Source organism: Cuculus canorus, chromosome 5 (genome assembly GCF_017976375.1).
Source record: "Cuculus canorus isolate bCucCan1 chromosome 5, bCucCan1.pri, whole genome shotgun sequence".
Lineage (NCBI taxonomy): Eukaryota > Metazoa > Chordata > Aves > Cuculiformes > Cuculidae > Cuculus > Cuculus canorus.
Window position 1 is genome coordinate 57,583,179 of NC_071405.1, and position 17,444 is coordinate 57,600,622.

General features: G+C 43.9%; 2 protein-coding genes across 2 annotated transcripts; one reads left to right on the plus strand and one right to left on the minus strand.

The window, feature by feature from the left end:
• The first annotated feature begins 1,249 nt into the window (after positions 1-1,249).
• Positions 1,250-5,824, plus strand: LOC104062656 (galectin-related protein A). The gene is made up of 5 exons (XM_054068537.1): positions 1,250-1,403; positions 3,502-3,590; positions 4,349-4,523; positions 4,889-5,074; positions 5,673-5,824. Exons 1-4 carry the CDS (start codon positions 1,380-1,382, stop codon positions 5,030-5,032), a joined length of 432 nt encoding a protein of 143 aa, XP_053924512.1. The 5' UTR covers positions 1,250-1,379; the 3' UTR covers positions 5,033-5,074; positions 5,673-5,824.
• Positions 5,825-6,445: 621 nt separating this feature from the next.
• PLEK2 (pleckstrin 2) lies at positions 6,446-16,773 on the minus strand. Its single transcript, XM_009564760.2, has 9 exons — positions 16,711-16,773; positions 14,184-14,348; positions 13,017-13,198; positions 12,228-12,319; positions 11,713-11,900; positions 11,103-11,204; positions 9,604-9,687; positions 8,490-8,568; positions 6,446-7,448 (listed from the first exon to the last, which is right to left on the minus strand). The coding sequence occupies exons 1-9, from the start codon at positions 16,756-16,758 to the stop codon at positions 7,321-7,323; spliced, it is 1,068 nt and encodes a 355-aa protein (XP_009563055.1). The 5' UTR covers positions 16,759-16,773; the 3' UTR covers positions 6,446-7,320.
• Between the last annotated feature and the right edge of the window lie 671 nt (positions 16,774-17,444).

Genomic DNA, 17,444 nt, shown 5'->3' on the forward strand with positions numbered 1-17,444 from the left:
CATTGGCCGAGCCCTGGCGAGAGGTAAACACGCCGCCATTTTAACTCGAGGCGCGCAGCCCAGCCTCGCCGCGAGACACGCCCTCCCCGCGCTCCACCCCGCTCCGCCCTCTCACTGTTCTGATTGGCTCTCGCCCTAAGCCCCGCCCCCTCCCCGGGGGCCGCGTGCACGTGTGCGATGCGCACGTGGGGGCGCCCCGGGCTGCGGGGGGGAGGGAGTGGGTTGTGCGCCGCCGTTCCTCTCTTGGGAGACCTCACCTGGAGATTGTTCTGGAGTCCTCAGCATAAGAATGATATGGGGCTGTTGCAACTGATCCAGAAGAAGCTACAAAGATGATCAGAGGGCTGGAGCACCTCCCATACGAGGACAGGCTGAGAGAGTTGGGGTTGTTCAGCCTGGAGAAGAGAAGGCTCAGAGGAGATCTTATAGAGACCTTCCAGTGCCTGAAAGGGGCTGCAGGGCAGCTGGGGAGCGACTGTTGATAAAGGCTTATAGTGATAGGATGAGGGGCAATGGCTATAAATTGGAAGGGGGAAGATTTAGATTACACATTAGGAAGAAGTTTTTCCCAATGAGGGTGGTGAGGCACTGGTACAAGTTGCCCAGGGAGGTTGTGGCTGCCTGATCCCTGGAGGTGTTCATGGCCAGGCTGGATCCGGCTTTGAACAGCCTGGTCTAGTGGGAGGTGTCCCTGACCCTGGCAACGGGGTTGGAACTGGATGATCTCTTTGGGTCCCTTCCAACCCAAACCACCCTATGGTTCTATGATACACTCACATGGAGAGAGAGGAGTATACATAAAGGGGTATACGTGTGTGCGTGTGCGTGCGCACACGCCACTTCTATATGTGTGTAACCCTATGTGTATGTCTCTATAGATAAAGATCTGTATAGGGATATATGTTTTGTATATATTTGCCCCTTTTAGAGAGGACAGAAATAAGATCAAAATAAGTAAATGACGTTGTTTATGTATATTACAGATACGAAGAACAATATACTGTGCATACAAGCACATAATTTTAAATACTCCTACACAAATGTGTAGGAATCAGTAGAGATACAGGTACAGACATAGGCTTGCCAGGCAGCCTATGTGCAGGGCAGTGGGGACTGCTGCCCTTGCTGTCGCACTCCCTTCTCACCCACACGGACACATTATTTGTGAGTTATTTGTTGGGACACATCGTGGGGGCTGTGACTCAGCTCCTCGGCTGGGTGGTGTCCAGCTGGTGTTCGGCAGAGATAAGCACCCTCCCGCCAACATCCTCCCTTTATTCTAGTCTTTTTGTTTGTTTTTATCCTGACACACAAAATAAAACCTCAAAACTCCTTCGGGGACTGCTGCAGTGGAGGCAAGTGAAAGAGGCAGAGTGGTGATGACAGAGGAGAGGTGTCCCAAAGTAAGTGACGGAGGGAGTCCCAAGGGCTCCTGAACAGAAAATATGGGAAGGGGGCTATGTACATGTGCGTGTGCTAGAAACCACCAATAAACCACATAAGCTGCCGCAGGAGCTTTTACTGTTACCTGCTACAGCATCCTGAGTATTTTTCACCTGTGCTGTCAGCTCGGTGTCAGCAGAGAAATGCCACATGGGTGATGATGCCTCTGAACTTTCTTCAGTCAGGCTTGGAAGAGCTGTGAGTCTTGAAACCATGTGGTTGTACTTCGACCAGTTCTGTTCTGATTCCTTGTGCATTTAATGATGGTGCTTGCTGTGTCACAGCATGGCACAAACGATTTCTTGACCTGCACTTTCAATTTAGGGTATTATTTTTTGTCTTGTCTGTTATGTAAGTAAGGAAAGAGCTTTAGTGGGACACTGGATCTGTATGAGGGTGAGGCTCATTTAGCCTGGGATCTTTCATGCCTATTACCCACTCTCTAATTGCTTCATTCAATTTAAAGTATCTCCTTAATGTCAGATCTTTACTTGAGGAGCTGCTCCTTCACATAAGACATCTCAGGTGGTTGAAACTTTTCTTTTGTTAAGAAGTTCAAAACATGCCTGCTGGAGTCACCTGCCTACTTCTGCAAGGATGAACGTACATTATTTACAACTAGCAGTAGTGCTGTCATTTTCAGAACGTTTTTAAATTTCTTCCTAGATGGGCATTCTTATGAATTAGAGGTTTATTAATATATCTGTGAAGCTGTAAAGGTGGCTGGATGTAAATACCAGGATGGGAAGATAAATTGTTTAAAGTCATCTTCAGAAGATATAACTAGTATATTGAAATTAGGAAACAGAATGTAGGCAAATGATTTTTCATCTTGAATTTATGTTTCTGTTAAGCAAGGTGGCATTCAATACTTTAAAAATCTAACATTGGTATTATATTTAAAAATACCTATGAAATAGCAACATACATTTGAATGGAAGCCCATTTGCCCTAAGCAGAATTCTGTGGGTTTTCATGGTGGAGATAGTGCTATTCATAGTCAAAATACTAAACCATGCATATATTGTGCAGGTCTTTTAGCAAAAACTGTATGAGTTTTTACCTTAGAGCACTGGAATGATAACTTTTTATCTAAAATAGGGTCTGCTGTGCACTGCCTTGGAATATTATCAGTGTTACACAAATTGCTAATAGTGCTCAGTGTTTTGTAGCAGCTTCTCTCTAATGGAATCTGCATAGGGACCGATTACATGCTACAGGGTAGTACTCTGGCACTTACATTTTAAAGCCATTTCTGAAACTGAAGTCTCACAACATCCTTTTCATTTGTTTCCAAGCTCTCTTTTTGTTTTTCCATGTCAGCCACCACCTGTGTTAGTTTCTCCACTGACCGTCAAAACTGTTTGAGAATTACTTGGAGCAGGTGAATGTAGCTCTGATCTTTGGGTGAGTTTGCAGCTATAAGTCTGTGAATGGGACAAAAGTAGATCCCTCAGGAGGCCATTTTCTGGCTTTGAAAAAGTGATGGGAATGAGTGAGACTGGGATAAGCTGTGAGGATATGGTTTTGTTTCCATCCAAACGCAGAGGCGGTGCAGTGCTTACGGTGGCTTTGTGCTCTTGTGGTGGTGGACAGACGCCACCTGGCCCAGTGTAAAGCCTACTGGTGTCAAGTGAGCCTACCAAAACCTGTTCCTGAGTTTGAGCTGGCAGAATAAGTTCACACAGAGTTTTGTGCTCCTGCGTCATCCTGTGACAAAGCCTTTGATCTGCTGCAACCTGATTTATTGTGTTGTTAGACCATAGCAGCCATCACTGGCTCATTCCGATGTGTCAGTTACCTTGGTCCTGTCACTTGTGAGACATGTGGGTCACCACAGCCTCACAGTACCTGCTCTGAGCTTGGGGAATGGTGCCAGTCCCGTCTAGTCAGTGGTGGCTGTTCTCAGGGCCGCCTGAGGCATGCTGTCAGGGTCATCAGTCACACATGTCTGTCAAGTAGAGCACCGATAGCAGCCACTCATCTTACTGATGGCACTTTTGGTCAGAAACTGCTCACGGCATGACCTACTGCAGCACGTTTTTCCTGTTTTTCCAGGTGGAGCAGTATGTTGGTGAAATTAAAGGTGGCCTGAGACCAGCCATGAAACTCACAGTCATAGGGTTGGTACACTCCAACCCCAAGAGGTAGGTAGAGGGGTTGAGGGGGACTTCACCCCTGCCATAGTACTCCTACCAGTCTTCTAAATTCAAATGATTTCTTGAGAGTCTGTGCTCCTTGTGGGGAAGAAAGTAATATAGATTCGTAACTCATAGCTCTGTTTAATTTTCCTGTTCTTAGATTGAAATTAAAAGGATGAAAAATAATTCACCATTTGGACCTTCTGACTGCCCTGCCAGTGTTTTCTACTACTTGCCCTTATCTAATGCAAAGCAGAGGGGGGCACACAAAGGGCATTTCTGCTCCAGGAAGAAGTGTAATTTTGAATCCACATTTCAGTTGTCTACTGGAGGCTGGAATCAACACTTTAAAAAATAGTGGGTTTGGCACAGGAGGTGCAGGTTCATCGTGGTGTTTGAATGATAGCAACTATGCTTGTCATTACACTTTCTTGCATCTACAGTAACCAACTCCAGTGCTTCCACTGGTGAAGAGTTTGCCATAACCTCTTTTAGGATACAAATTGTAATTGGCTCATGCAGAAATGTTGGTTTGATTTCAGTCAGCAACTGAAGGGGAGGGGAAGCAACATCAGAAGTCACTAGCATCCTACCAGAAACTAGAGGAGAAACAAAAACTCTTGTCATCCCTTTCTGCAGCTTCTAAGCCTGTAGAAGTCATGTATTTCAGTTTGACAAGAAATCAGTGTGTCTCTAGTTTTTATAGGCATCTGCCATGTTCTTTCACATTTCTGAAAGTCCCAGTCATGTAATTGTTTTTTCAGCTTTTCAGTGACTCTGCTCTGTGATCCAGTGGATGCAAACAAAGATATTGGGCTGTTGTTTACAGTTAACTTTAGTGACAAATCCATCACCCGAAATGCACGAATTGCTGGGAAATGGGGAAGAGAAGAGAAGACTATTCCTTACTTTCCATTTACAGCAGGCGACACATTTAAGGTAATTTTTGGGGTGCTATGAAGAGGATGGAGAAAAGGAGGGGAGAAAGGCTGCAGGCTACGTATATGACCACAAATAGCTAACTGACATTGCCAGGTTGACTACTGTGATGTGGCACAGAGAACAATAGTTCAAGTCCTGATGGGAGAGATCCATTCTTTTTTCTAGTCTTAGTGAGAAAACTCAGTGTGAGGAGCTTTACAGTGTCATCACAGCAGAGGGTAGGTTATTTATTAGAGGCATTTCAGAAGAAATGGTGGACTTCGTGCTTTACTTTCCCCATCTCATGGAGTTCTAAGTCCATGCTGGCGAAATCAACTCCGCTGCTACTCTCTAACACCCTCCCCCCTTCCTTTCCATTGCAGATGGAGCTCGTATGTGAACACCAGCAAATACGAGTCTTGCTTGACGGACGGCAGCTCTGTGACTTCACTCACCGTATTCAGCCCCTGAGCTTGGTGAAAGCTTTGCAGATCTCAGGGGACATCAGGCTTACCAAAGTGGCTTGAAAAAAACGTAGACCACAATATCACCAGGGGACAGAGGCAAATGTACTTTCTGCTGTCAGAGAAATGTTTTATCTTTTTTCCCTTGGCTTATTCTGGAGAGTGGGAATCGCATCATTTTAATTTGCTGATTTGTTTAAAATGTGGTTGATAGAAATGGTTGGACTCGATGATCCAAGAGGTCTTTTTCCAACCTAGTGATTCTATGATTCTATGTACTCTTTTTTTTTTTTCTCATATACACTCAGCAACTGCAGAGCTAAGGCCCATCCAGGTAAACCAGAGAGCCTTTGCTGAGATATTCTTTTGGCCTCCCAAACTGCAAGATTTATGATACTGTGCAGTATCTCACATCCTCATGGTTCCCTAAGTCCCTACGCATGCCAACTGGCAGAGCTCAGTCTTCTGTAGTGGGATAGCTGTTAGCCTTGTCACTAGAAGTGGCCAGTATGCAGGTGGTGGGACTGAGAAAAGAGGAGGAAATTTTCTTGTAAGTGAATAAGGGAGTCTGCTAGGCCCCAGCAATGCCTATGTTATCAACAGGGAAACAGCTTCCTGGAAGCTCTGCTTAGTCATCACAAAGCCATTTGTGCTTCCCAGTACAGAGCAATAAAAGACTTACCAGCATCCTTCTCTCTTGCAGGTAGCGTTCTTAGGAACTGAGAGGTTTCGACAGCTGTGAATTTCACAGTCTTCTCTGGACCAGCACTCAGAAATGGTATATGTAGCCGAAACTGCATTGCCCGTTCTTGTATCTAATTAAAACTGCATCTTTGCTGGAAAACTTCTTTACCAGCTCTGTTAAATATTTGAATGCACATTGAGTGTTGTGCTGTTATTTCATTGCTGTAGATTTAGAAAAAAAGTCCTAAATATGTGGCTATTCTAAAGCACATAAAACCATATATCATATCTGTTGCCTTTGCCTCTATTGTGATTAGCTGGTTATAACACAGGATGAAGGGGAAAGTCTCTAGATGAAGAAACTTTTTTTCCAGTACATAACTTGTAGAACAAAGCCTGCAGAGAGGTGGTTCTGTGGATAGAGTGCTATCAAATTCCTCTGTGACTTTGGGGAAGATGTATAGCGTGCTGTCTTCAGAGGGCTTTCGGAGGCTTTGCAGAGTCTGACTGTCAGATACAGGTACTCAGATAACACAAGGAATTTTATGAAAATAGTACATCAGCAGGCTGGTTGGGTGTTTTAAGCATCTCATACATTCAATTCTACCCTCTTGTGTTTGGGGGAATGTCTACGTTTCCATATAAATCAAAATTTATGGTTTATGAAACCTTTATTTTCATATACTCAAACTGCCCTCTGAGAAAAATCATGTCTGAAGAGCACAGGAGATTCAAATGCACTGAACTTTATTAAAATATATTTTTATATGTATCAAAGTCAAGTTTACTAGACAAATAATGGAACTTTTAATGGCTTAAAGTAGAAAAAGCATTATTCAAAACTATTAGAATTTTCGGTCCCAATAGTATTTCACATAAATGGACTTACGATGATGACCAGAAGGAAAGGTCTTGCTTTTATGGCTGAGATATTTCTCGTAATCTATCTAGCATCAGCAACTGCCTGGAATTTCTGCCACTGATCTGATTTTATGCTCGGGATCCTGTACTGCTATGGACCATTACCAGCACAAGAATAATCTATATACAGGAGAGGAGGATCCTTTGGTCTTTTACAGCCTAACAGAAAATCAAACAGTAGAGCAGACAGATGGACAGACGGTCACCTGTTTTGTTTTGCAATAGTGATTATCTTGACAGCTGGATCGTGGCTTAGCACAAGACTCCTGTGGTATACCAAGAAAAGCAGCCTCAGTCAGCAGGGCCTTTCATGACTTCGGTTCAGTCAGTCTTAACTAATTAAGTTTACGAGCCCCTTTATAAAGGGGAAAGGAGCAAAGCATTTCTGCTTTAGGATAAAACACAATCTGGATCCGTCAGATACAGACTGAATACTTGTACAAAATAATTATTTTCTTCCATCCTGGAATAGTATATTACACTGTTTTCCTGTAAAGCCTCGTTTGCTTCTATCCACCTGTGGTCTTTTGACTCTTGGTTAGATGGTGAGTTCTTGGTGGGGAATTATTCTGGATCTACAGGACTCCTAGTCATCTAGGATACTGATCTGCCAGGAACTGCTAGATGCTATGGCAATACAAATAACAAAAACAGACTGTTTAAGGAAAAAACAACACTCTCGTGAAGTGAGAACATGAAACGTGGTCGCAAATGTGACTTGTCATTTGTCATGGAGCCCACCTTACTCATGTCAGTGGTTTGATTGCCTCAATCCACTGTGTTCGCTCTGCCTTGGAGCTGGCCTGAATATAATAATGAATGTCATTTTTAGTGATGATTTTGAAGAGGTTGCCTTGCACATTGCCCTTCACTCCTGGGGAGAAAAAAAAATATGACAGATCAGGAACATGCAAGGAAATACTTTGTGGCAGATAGGAGGCTGCATGGGGAAGAATTTCAAGTTAGTGAATTAAGGTATAAGACCTTTCCATTTCATTATGGGTGAGACATCTAAAGCTCTTATGTCTTTGGCTTCTCTTCATCAAAATAAAGATACAGTATAGACACCCCTCACATCGACTGAACAAACTACTGTGTAATATGCATCATATATAAAATAGCTGTTTAGATGGAGAATCTTGAGTTATAAGATGGAGAGATGAACTCCCTACCATGTCACGCAGTAGATTACATTTGCTCCTGCCCATCTTTGGGCTCCTTTCAGCAAAGAGCTCTATTGTTCATCATATCCCCCAACCCTGGATCATATCTTTTTCAGACCCTGACTTTTGTATTTAGAAAGACGCTTGCTATTCGAGATCTACACATTGTGCTTCCTGTCATATAAAGCTATTTATTTTATTTATTTATTAACAGCAAAAACACTTATCTGTGAGGCTGAGGTTCTAGACAAATACTTAAGCTAAGTATATTCATTAGCAGAACTAGTTTTGTCTTCATGTCTCTCTCTCATGTTTGTGTTCTAGCAGATCAAAACCCAAAAGGTAATCGTATAAGTAGAGAGGACACAGAGAAAAGGGCTGGCATCAGGGAATGCCTCAAGACTTTGAGTTAAACAGTAACAAAACAGAAGGCATTTCCTCTTTGTCTGTTAACTCTGGGATGTTAGTTTGTGTCTTAGGACTGTCTCAGAGATCATATGACTGAGAAAAGCCCATAAAAAGGGGAACACCCAAGATACATGGAAATAACATTAAAAAAACCAATCCTCTCTGGTATGGACAGCCCAGCACTGTGGGGATTTTTATGATTTGCTTCTTCCTTTGCTTGCAAGGGGAGAGGGAAGGCCAGCCCACTTGTGCATACCAGCAGCCACATATACAAACTCAGATCCAAAGGCTGTATTGCTATATCACAAATATGTAAGTATGAAAGTTTAGAGGCTCATGCTTACCTGCTGGGACTCCGTTGTCCTCCAGAGCTGAGACGAGACAGCCACGAAGAGAAAATCCACCTACTGGCCTATTTTCTTCCTGTAAAGAAAAAAGAAAAGTGGAAAGTATCTTCATTAGAAAAATTCTCCCAAGCATATAAATTATTTTTATGAAGAAGGAGGTGTAATGCCAGTCTTGCCAGATATAAAACATCCATGTCAGAAAAGAAGTTTATTAGGACATGTAATTAAAGACGTTGCTATGTAGTTTCAGTCTCAGTTCTCTGATGTAGTTGGGAATATGAGAGTGGTGGAAATATAAATTAAAAGCTCAAGGATAGGTTAACACTTCTAACTTATGTATAGTCATCTCAATAACAACCCATATTAAAAAAACCCCATATTTCTGCAAGTTTTTAGCTTGCTGCTTTTCACTAAGACTGTATGGGGAAAATTTGTTTCCACTGACAGGCTGGCGCTCTTGTCTGATCTTCAGGTTCTGCAGTTTGTGTTTATTGAATGACAAATGCAAGTTGCAGTGCAAAAAAAAAACCACAAAGAAATGGGCAACAAAAAATGAACTAGCTCCATAACTCCTTTTCACTGTTAAGGTGTTTGTGTTTTCTTTAAGTCACATAAAGCATTTCTATACATGTTCTTTTAGAAACCTATTGGTCTTTGGGGTACCCTATGCATCTGGGGCTGATGTATCCACATGCCCTTCTGAGTTGCGCATGCTGATTATTATATTCGTAAAGATAAATTCTACTATTTCTGAGCAAGTTTAAAACTGAGTAACACAAATTCCCATAAATATGTTGGAATCAAGAAGACCCTGTTCAGTGTCTGAATAAGAACATAGAAAATTCCAGTAACAGTATGACCCTCAAGTGGTGGGATGTCAGCCCAGAAAGATCATAGCCCAGGAAAAATCCTTGCAGGAGCATGATTTCAGACCATGTAGGTACAACAAGAGAGCAACCCCAAGAAGACTGCTGCCCCTCAGCTATGGGGAAGGAATCTTACTGGGGAAAAGACGGGAGGGAAGATGCAGGGGTAGAAAACCCTGCAAGGACATCCTCCTAGGGTAAGGTCAGAGAGGATTTCTACGGGTAATAACTTGCCACTCACATACCTTAGTGGGGTCATAGTAGTGCAAAAAAGCAGGATCAGCTCTCAAAACAAACCTCCTCACCTTCCAGTTTTTCCTTTTGTGCCCCTGCAAAACAGAAGAATTAAAGTTACCACCAGTAATGGCTTGTAATGGCCATTTTCCTGCAGGCTGTAGGGGAGACCTAAATAGGTACTGAAAAAAAGATGTTTTGGAGTCAACAGAGAAAAATATTTTCTGACATCTTTGTAACTCCCAGGATTTTCATCTTAACATCCTTCTTCATGCATTGATAATTCCTTCCTCTCTGCCTTCTTTGTGCTGAGAACCAAGAAAGCAGAGTGATAGGATCAAATGATTATATACCTGATTCCTGCTCATAATTCCAAATTAAACACGAATCTCAGATTAAAAACCCGTGCTGTGCGTGCTCTGAGAGGATTGTGTCAGGTTCTTTTGCAGCTATTTACTCTTTCTCCCCAGCACTTTCAGCTGCTGTTAGTGCAGGGCAGCACTGCAAGCCGGTGCCAGGCCCTATAAGCATCCCCTCTCCTGGAGGTTTGGTGCTGGGGATCGGGGCCAGCCTAGGGCTGGGGGTCCCCCTTCCTGCCGCTGATCATGGGGAGAGGCTCCTGGGCAGCTCTCATATCCTGTGGTGATGGAGGGGACTGCCCTTCTCATCATACAGGGATCCTCATGCAGCTCCAGCTATCTGGACCCCACCAGCCCTTGCTGCACCTTGGAAGCTGGAGGAGAGAAGGTTGGGGACTATCTAATGATCCAGCTTGCACAACACTAAAATTGCACCTCAGGGTACAAAGGTCCAGAGCAGAAGTGTGGCCATGCAATGCAGGTAGGATTGCCTCTGCAGGTGGCTGCATTATGCATTGAAACAGTGTGATTGATCCTCATCTTGTTCCTAGCAAGGGTCAGAAACTAAGTCCTGCAGACTAAAGGTGGCATCCTGAGAACAATTACTGCCACAGGTAGCTGTGCCCAAAGAAGACAGCTCTGACCACCACCAGAGCGTCCATGTATACAGGTGTGACTGTCCACAGGTAAATGTCCACTTCATGCGAAAGTTAATCTTACTCAGCTTTGAAATTTGTCTGCGGCCAGCAGAACAGCATCGCTGCTCACATGACCTGGATGGGATAGATTAAACTAGAGGAACTGTGGATCTGCTTGGAAGTGACTGTAACACTTTTGGTGAGACTTTGAGTTTGTGTGAGGCTTTTGCTTTTGATACTATTTTATCTATCTCTCTGTCCCTCTGTCTGTCTTCCAGTATGCACTCAATATGTACAAAATATCCAGTTAATCCTGCAAGTACCATGGCTCACTTGTTCATAACTAGATGCTCTTCACCCCATGATCTCTGGCAGTAGTACTGACTGGCAGGCGAGCTCTGCTGGCCACAACTCTCCAGCCACGCTTGGATAAATCTCATTTAGTCTGTAGGAAGTCCTAGGAAATGTGAATTGGTTTTTGTTTCCCAGGGAAGGTTCAAAGACTGTATTTACCTGTTTGACTAAGAATCCTTGTTTCACAATTGTGCCGCTTAGTTCAGAGATGTTAAATTGTAGCTCTTCCTTGGGACTGATATTTTTCTTACTGCTTTCAGCCTGCAAATAGGGCAAAGATAGTTCCAGTTTTCTTTTTAACCTAAACACACTTTTAAGTACAAAGTTCTGCATTTTATTTTACTCGAGCTGTGTTAAGCTTATATTTCCCAAGAAAATTCTACTCTGTAGCCCTGCTGCTCAGATTTGTATGTCTAAGATTTACAAGCAACAAATTACAGCTAGAAAGCCTATTTACACACTGTGATCTTGAGTTTTAGCATAACTACAGCATGGCCTCCATTCAATACTGACACAGAACTGCACTTGAGGGACCCTTTTAGTGCCTAATTATGTAATTTGTAGATCTCTCCATATCCATGTAGCTATTTGTCTCCAGCAAAAGTGCAAGAGTTAGAAGTATTAAAAGCCTAGAGCTGCTCCTTCTGTGTTTACTTTCGTAGCCTGTGTACTTTGCCTTTGGTTACATGCTCTGTCTCCCCGCTTTACCACTGCTCCAAATCAAGTGAGGGGCAGAGAAGGTGCCTCTGTCTGTGGCTGCATCACTTACAAACATGTACAGTGCAGTGGAGTCATCGAGGAACTGCTCGGAGGGGTCGCTGTAGCGTGTGGCCTCAGTGCTGCGGGCTCCCACAGGTTTGAAGAAGTTCTCCTCCATCAGCATGGATGACAAGGTGATGGCCTCGAATCGTGACACAGCAAAGCTATTGGAGATGAGCCAGTCTACAAGGGCAGAACCTGCAGGGAGAAAGGCAGCTCATATATCAAGACAATGTGCTCTTCCAAGGCAAGACAGATGGTCTCCTGCCACACAGGTCTTCATTTGCTACAACATTTTAACACCATCACAAAAACTGTAAATCAAGTGAGAATTGACCAAAAGTGTGGGGTCCTCTGTGTGCTTCCATATACCCAAAAAGCAAGACAGAAAGATGTCAAAGAGCTTTGCTGCACCTCTACTTTCTACTGGGCCACAAATGATCCCACCATGAAGGCAGTACCGTAGTTGTCTCTGCAACATGGAATGTCAGATGCAAGGAAGCTCTTTGCCTGCAGCAGGTGTACCTGTGAAGGTCTCTTTGTATCTGTTGCCTTGTCCCAAGTTGCGGGTCAGCTTAATTCCAGTACTGCTGTCACACATTCTCTCTACTATATGGCTGTAAAAGAGAACACAGGAACACATTAGTAGAATAGCAAGACAGGCAGAAATTGCCATATGCTTCTCTCAGTGCCTGGAGCATCCTAGTGATCACCAGCATGAAGATGGGAAACAGCCTAGATACTCCCCAAGGAGTTTTGTTCTAAGTATGGTATAGGAAAACTTTATTCTCACAATAGCAGCTTTAAAAATGATGCCTCACAAAGTGTCTTGATGAAAAGCACTTCAAACTGAGCTATAGTCAGCCTGTTTACCTTCTCAAAACAAATCGAATTGTCATTTTTCCATTTCTTAATCAGTTCTCTGTTTCCTCTTGTTTAACCTGATGCACCCTAAAACCCCTAGTCTACATTCCATCTGCCAGCTCTGAAAGCTCCCCAGCGTGGCATGAGCAATGCCATTGCTCAGTCTTTCCCTGACATTACATCTGCTGAGTTAATACACCTCCTTGACAAGAACGTTTGCAACTGGCCAGGCAGGTCTTCAAGCCAGCAATGAGGTGCCCATGCAGAACCCATATACTCCCAAAACACCATGGCAAAAATATATGCAAACCTAGGGGAGAACAGCCTTTTCAGAGGCTCCTGGGATGGGAACAGATCTGTGCAGAGAGAAGCTTCCCTTGACACTCCTCATTCACCAGCTCAGGCGTTTTGCAGACTACAGCAACAGAAGAAGAAACCATATGCACTTACTGGAGGCTGATATTCTCTAGGAGTCTGAAAGAGTTCTTCATCCTGTGAAGCTCTTGCACCTGCACCGGGTGACCAGCATGAATAGCTCCAGTGATATCCAAAGCCCAGGAGTCTCGCTCCTCCCTGGAGCAACATTCAAGGAAATAATCTGTGTTGGTTTTTGTCTTTAGTTTGATGAGTAGCTGTGGAGAATGAAGTGCAAGGAAATATTATCATTTAGGTATTGTCCTCCAGAGGTATTTTGCTTCTTTTGGCACTAGCCCAAATAAGGCTGATACAGCATCCCGCCTGAGCAGTACAGAGCGCTTCCCAACCGGAAGGATGGTGGGCACAACTCTGGGGTTTTTCTGGCTTCCTCCCCACCGCAATCCCTGGGTTTTCAGTTCCAAGCATGGTTTGTGTGCATAGAGCCTGTGATACTTCAAAGAGAGCAGATCACCCAGACGTCGGATTACATAGGAGTGTGCTACTGGCCATGGAGCTTTTCATACCCATATCTCTAGTTTCTCAACAACTGCAAACTCTCACGAGGCTCTTTCTGGCATGAGAAGTACTGAAATAGTCAGCAATTGACAGAGTCATTTCCCTTCTGGCTCCACTCAGGGGAAGTCTGCATTGATGCTGCCCACAGGCGGAGAGAAGCGCAGGAGGCGCATCTTCGCTTCCTGAGCTCTCTTGATAGAAACTTCCCACAGCAGTGAAGTCACATTGACAAGAGAATAGAGAGTCTGACCAGGCTGCCTGGGAATGTCCCATGGACACAGGTAGGGTGTAAGGCAACTAGCAGATATGATAAGTTTCCCTTTTTTTCCCATTGTCCTCAGATTTTACTGAGCTGTTCCTGTCTTCCCTCCCAACACTGTTGGACTGATACATATACATTCACATTTATTCTTCCCACCATGCATGTGTGGGTTTTTTTGTTGTTATTAATGGCTGTGACTCATATTTGGGCACAGGGAACAGCAAAGACACAATCAGGGAGTTCATTGCTTGTCCTGGTTACACATCTAGTGGCAGCTTGCTTTTGGCTGAGCCTAATTCTGGAAACTCATACCCCGGTGAGATGGTTGCAGTGATCAAAGAAGTCAGGAGGAGAGGAAAAGACTAGGGAGAAGTTAGAAAGTGAACATCATTGAGAAGCAATAGATTTTTTTCCAGTCATACCGGTCTATTCTCATACTCCAGGCATGGACAAGTAATAGTGCAGCCATCCAAAAGGATCCTGCCCTTTGGGGAAGGCTCCTTCTTGCCTCCTTCAATCTTGTAATACAGCAGCTTATCCTGAAGCAAAACAAACCATCTCACCTTCCAGTTACGAACAATATGGCCCTAGAGGGGAAGAAATCCACATAGTTAACTTTAACACAAGCACTGATAAATGATTGCATTTTCTTTGTTTTTCTATCTTTTAGGCAAAAATATCAAACACTAATAGCAAACTGTATGAAGAGAAACACAAGAAGTAATCATGAGTCCTGTTCTCTCTGAAACTTACATTTTTTGTACCCAAATAGCACAGCTCCGTCATTATAAAATCATGGAGCAATGGAAAGGTGCTTTGCTCTTTCTCCAGCAAGGACACCTTCATCTGTCTGGTGATCCTGGGTGGTATTTAATGTTTCATTCTTTGTCATTTTGCAGGGGTTTAGGTGCCAAGTGGATTTGAGAGCCCTTTGCTGGATGAATTGCCTTTTCCTGGCATCCCCTCTTCCTGCTAATGGGAGGTTTATTTCTATCCTACCTGCCTCCATTCTCCTGGGCTAAAACATTCTCTGTGCTGCTGTTTCCTGCAAACAAAACACACTTTTTAATGGCAAAAGACCTAATGAAGGCTGCTGTCAAATGCCTTATGGGTTATATCAGAACAAAGAAAGAAAAATCCTCTTCTTCCCCCTCTGTAAACAGCCTCTGACTTTCTTTACGCCAGCCGTACAGGACAGCAAACCCAGCAAGGGCTGGCACTGGCAGGCTCAATCCTGTCTGAAGGCATCAGGTCCAGCTTGGTGGTGCGGGGAGCTGACTTGTATTTCTACAGGCAAAGGAGCATTGCAGCCAGCAGGTGAAGCACTGAGCAGAAGAAGCTCTGACACCTGGGAGAGGGTGGGCAGAGCTAGAAGGGAACATGCAGGGTCCAGTTGTGGCAGGAGTCAAAGCTCATTAATTTGCTATGAGTAAAGGGGAAAACCAGCAATTTCCAAGAAAAAGGTGCAGTGACGAGTATCTAAAATCCAGGGGATTTTAGATCTAGTGTGTTCTAGACTATACTAAATACAATTTATATAACTTAGGTTTGTTTTCTCCTTCCCTTTGCCTTCTTCAGTGTTTTTTTCACCTGTTGTAAAGTCCCTTGGCCAATTTTTCTGAGTACATTCTTTATTATGGCTATTTTCTTTCCTTCTTCGAGATTATCCCTTTTACAGTAGATTACCTTGCCTTTTTTCCTTTATCTTCACCTGACTTCCATACATTTACTTTACATTTATAATACATTACAATACAGAATTCAGTCATTTATAACGCCTTTAGATCATTGCTTCTGCTCTCTTAAGAAATGTTTCCTCTACCTGATGCCACCGCTTCCTCATTTTTTTCTCTGGATTCCTTGTTCCCATCACCTCTAGATTCCTTTAGTCTTCTTCTTTGTTGTCTCCTCCCTATCATGGTGTATCCTGGTGGTGATGTACAGACTATAGCCTAGAGAGGAAAGCAGGAGCTGGGACTTCTCTGCCCTTGCTGTGGAAGGGAGGATGGGGAACAGCTTGGGCCATGCCGCCCTTCTCCACCTTCTCCTTCTCCACGTGGCCAGCAGCCGGCTGGCCAGGAGCCCTGCCAGGAGATCTCCTCACCAGGATTACCTTCATGTTAGCACCAGAAGCACTGCTACGTACTGTAGAAAAGCATGTCCCAAGGCGTGGCATAGCTTTGAACAAAACGTTCAATCACATTTTTATGTGCAATCAGGGATGATATTAATCATCGAGACAGGATCTTGGTACTAAAAGCAGCTTATACCCCTTGCAAAGTTGCCGTCTTGTGTCCCAGTTATGACTGAGTTGGTCCTACACGGACAAGTGTTGGGAAGGCTGAAATCTGTGACACCATCTTTCAGCTCTTTTCTCCACGTTCTGACTAAGCTTTCATTACAATGCAGCTTGAGAGACGTGGAAGAAAGGAACACGTTTTATTTTGCTGTGAACCCCTTCAAAAGGACAGTCTGTTCTCTATTCTCTCATATGAAATGGGAAACCCCACTCGGCTGGGCTGCTAACGAAGGCACAGACTATCTTAAGAGAGTGTCAAAACGTCTTTCTTCTCTCTATCCTTCCACGGCCGCTTCCACTGCTGCCACGTAGCCATTTGCCAGGTATATTTTGTATGCAGAGGTGTGCGCCAAGTGCAGACATGCTGGCTTTCTGATACCTGAGTAATCCTGATAGCTAATTCACTTTCCCCTGGCTAAATGCTAATATGGGGATACTCAAGAGAGACCAGTGAACACCCACAGTTCATGCAGCTTCCCTGGCAGGAATCTACACAGACCTGGAGGAGATTCTTTCCCAGGAGCAGGCGGGAGCCCCACAAACCCGGTGCACAGTGCTGCCTTGCCATGAGCCCTGGCTTGATCTGGTGCCTGCTCAAGGGCTGCTTCACCTTGGAACAGAACTACACAGAGAGGATCTGCAGCACTTACCCGTTTGACGAGGAAGCCTTCCTTCAGGATTCCAGCTGCTTCTTGCATTGTGGTCAGCAGGGAAGAGAACCGAGCCCCCACCAAGAAGCGCCCAAGCCCTGGCAGCCTGTCCTGCACACGATTTGTTTAAGAAAGCTCATTTTTCTTTGTTACCCTCCTCCTTCAACGTGACGCACTCTCCCTTCCTTGTTTTTTTTCTCCCTCTCTTCCTACCTATGAGACATTAGTTAAACATTGAGCTGGCCCTGACACATTACCTGCCCTGCGGGAAGTAAAACAAAGGGAAGTCTAAAAAGGATCTTAAAAGAATTTCACAGATTTTAGTACAGCAGAACACCACCCCTGAGTGAGCTGGCCAAGATAAGCAGCCACATGATGACAAATCAGGTATTACATGAGAGGGAGAAGCAAAATCATCAAAAGACATCCCTCAAAACTTCAGGCTAATCAACTCCACTGCTTAAAACTTCTCATCTAATAAACACATCTCATAGGGGTTTCACAGAACAGCTTAAGTATAACATATAGAATATTATGACTACAAGGAGGCTTTTATAAACCTTAAAATAATTTATTTTGCTAGAAATTCAATTTACCAAAGAAGCACCAAAGCACCTAAAAGCCCACTCTACTTTCAGTGACCTTTGGGCATATAGACCAAGATTCTTAATATCCTAAATCTCTACACAAGCAACTGTTTGAGCTTTTAGTAAAGCAGTCAAATCGATGAACAA

Coding starts and splice junctions, on each gene's coding strand:
- LOC104062656 (XM_054068537.1), top strand. CDS start 1,380: ATGACAGAGGAGAGGTGTCCCAAA. Junction 1,404..3,501: donor CAGAGGAGAGGTGTCCCAAA/GTAAGTGACGGA, acceptor CTGTTTTTCCAG/GTGGAGCAGTATGTTGGTGA. Junction 3,591..4,348: donor GTACACTCCAACCCCAAGAG/GTAGGTAGAGGG, acceptor TTGTTTTTTCAG/CTTTTCAGTGACTCTGCTCT.
- PLEK2 (XM_009564760.2), bottom strand. CDS start 16,758: ATGCAAGAAGCAGCTGGAATCCTGAAGGAAGGCTTCCTCGTCAAACGG. Junction 13,199..14,183: donor TGGAGTATGAGAATAGACCG/GTATGACTGGAA, acceptor CATTCTCCACAG/CTACTCATCAAACTAAAGAC. Junction 7,449..8,489: donor GGACAACGGAGTCCCAGCAG/GTAAGCATGAGC, acceptor TTTTCTCCCCAG/GAGTGAAGGGCAATGTGCAA.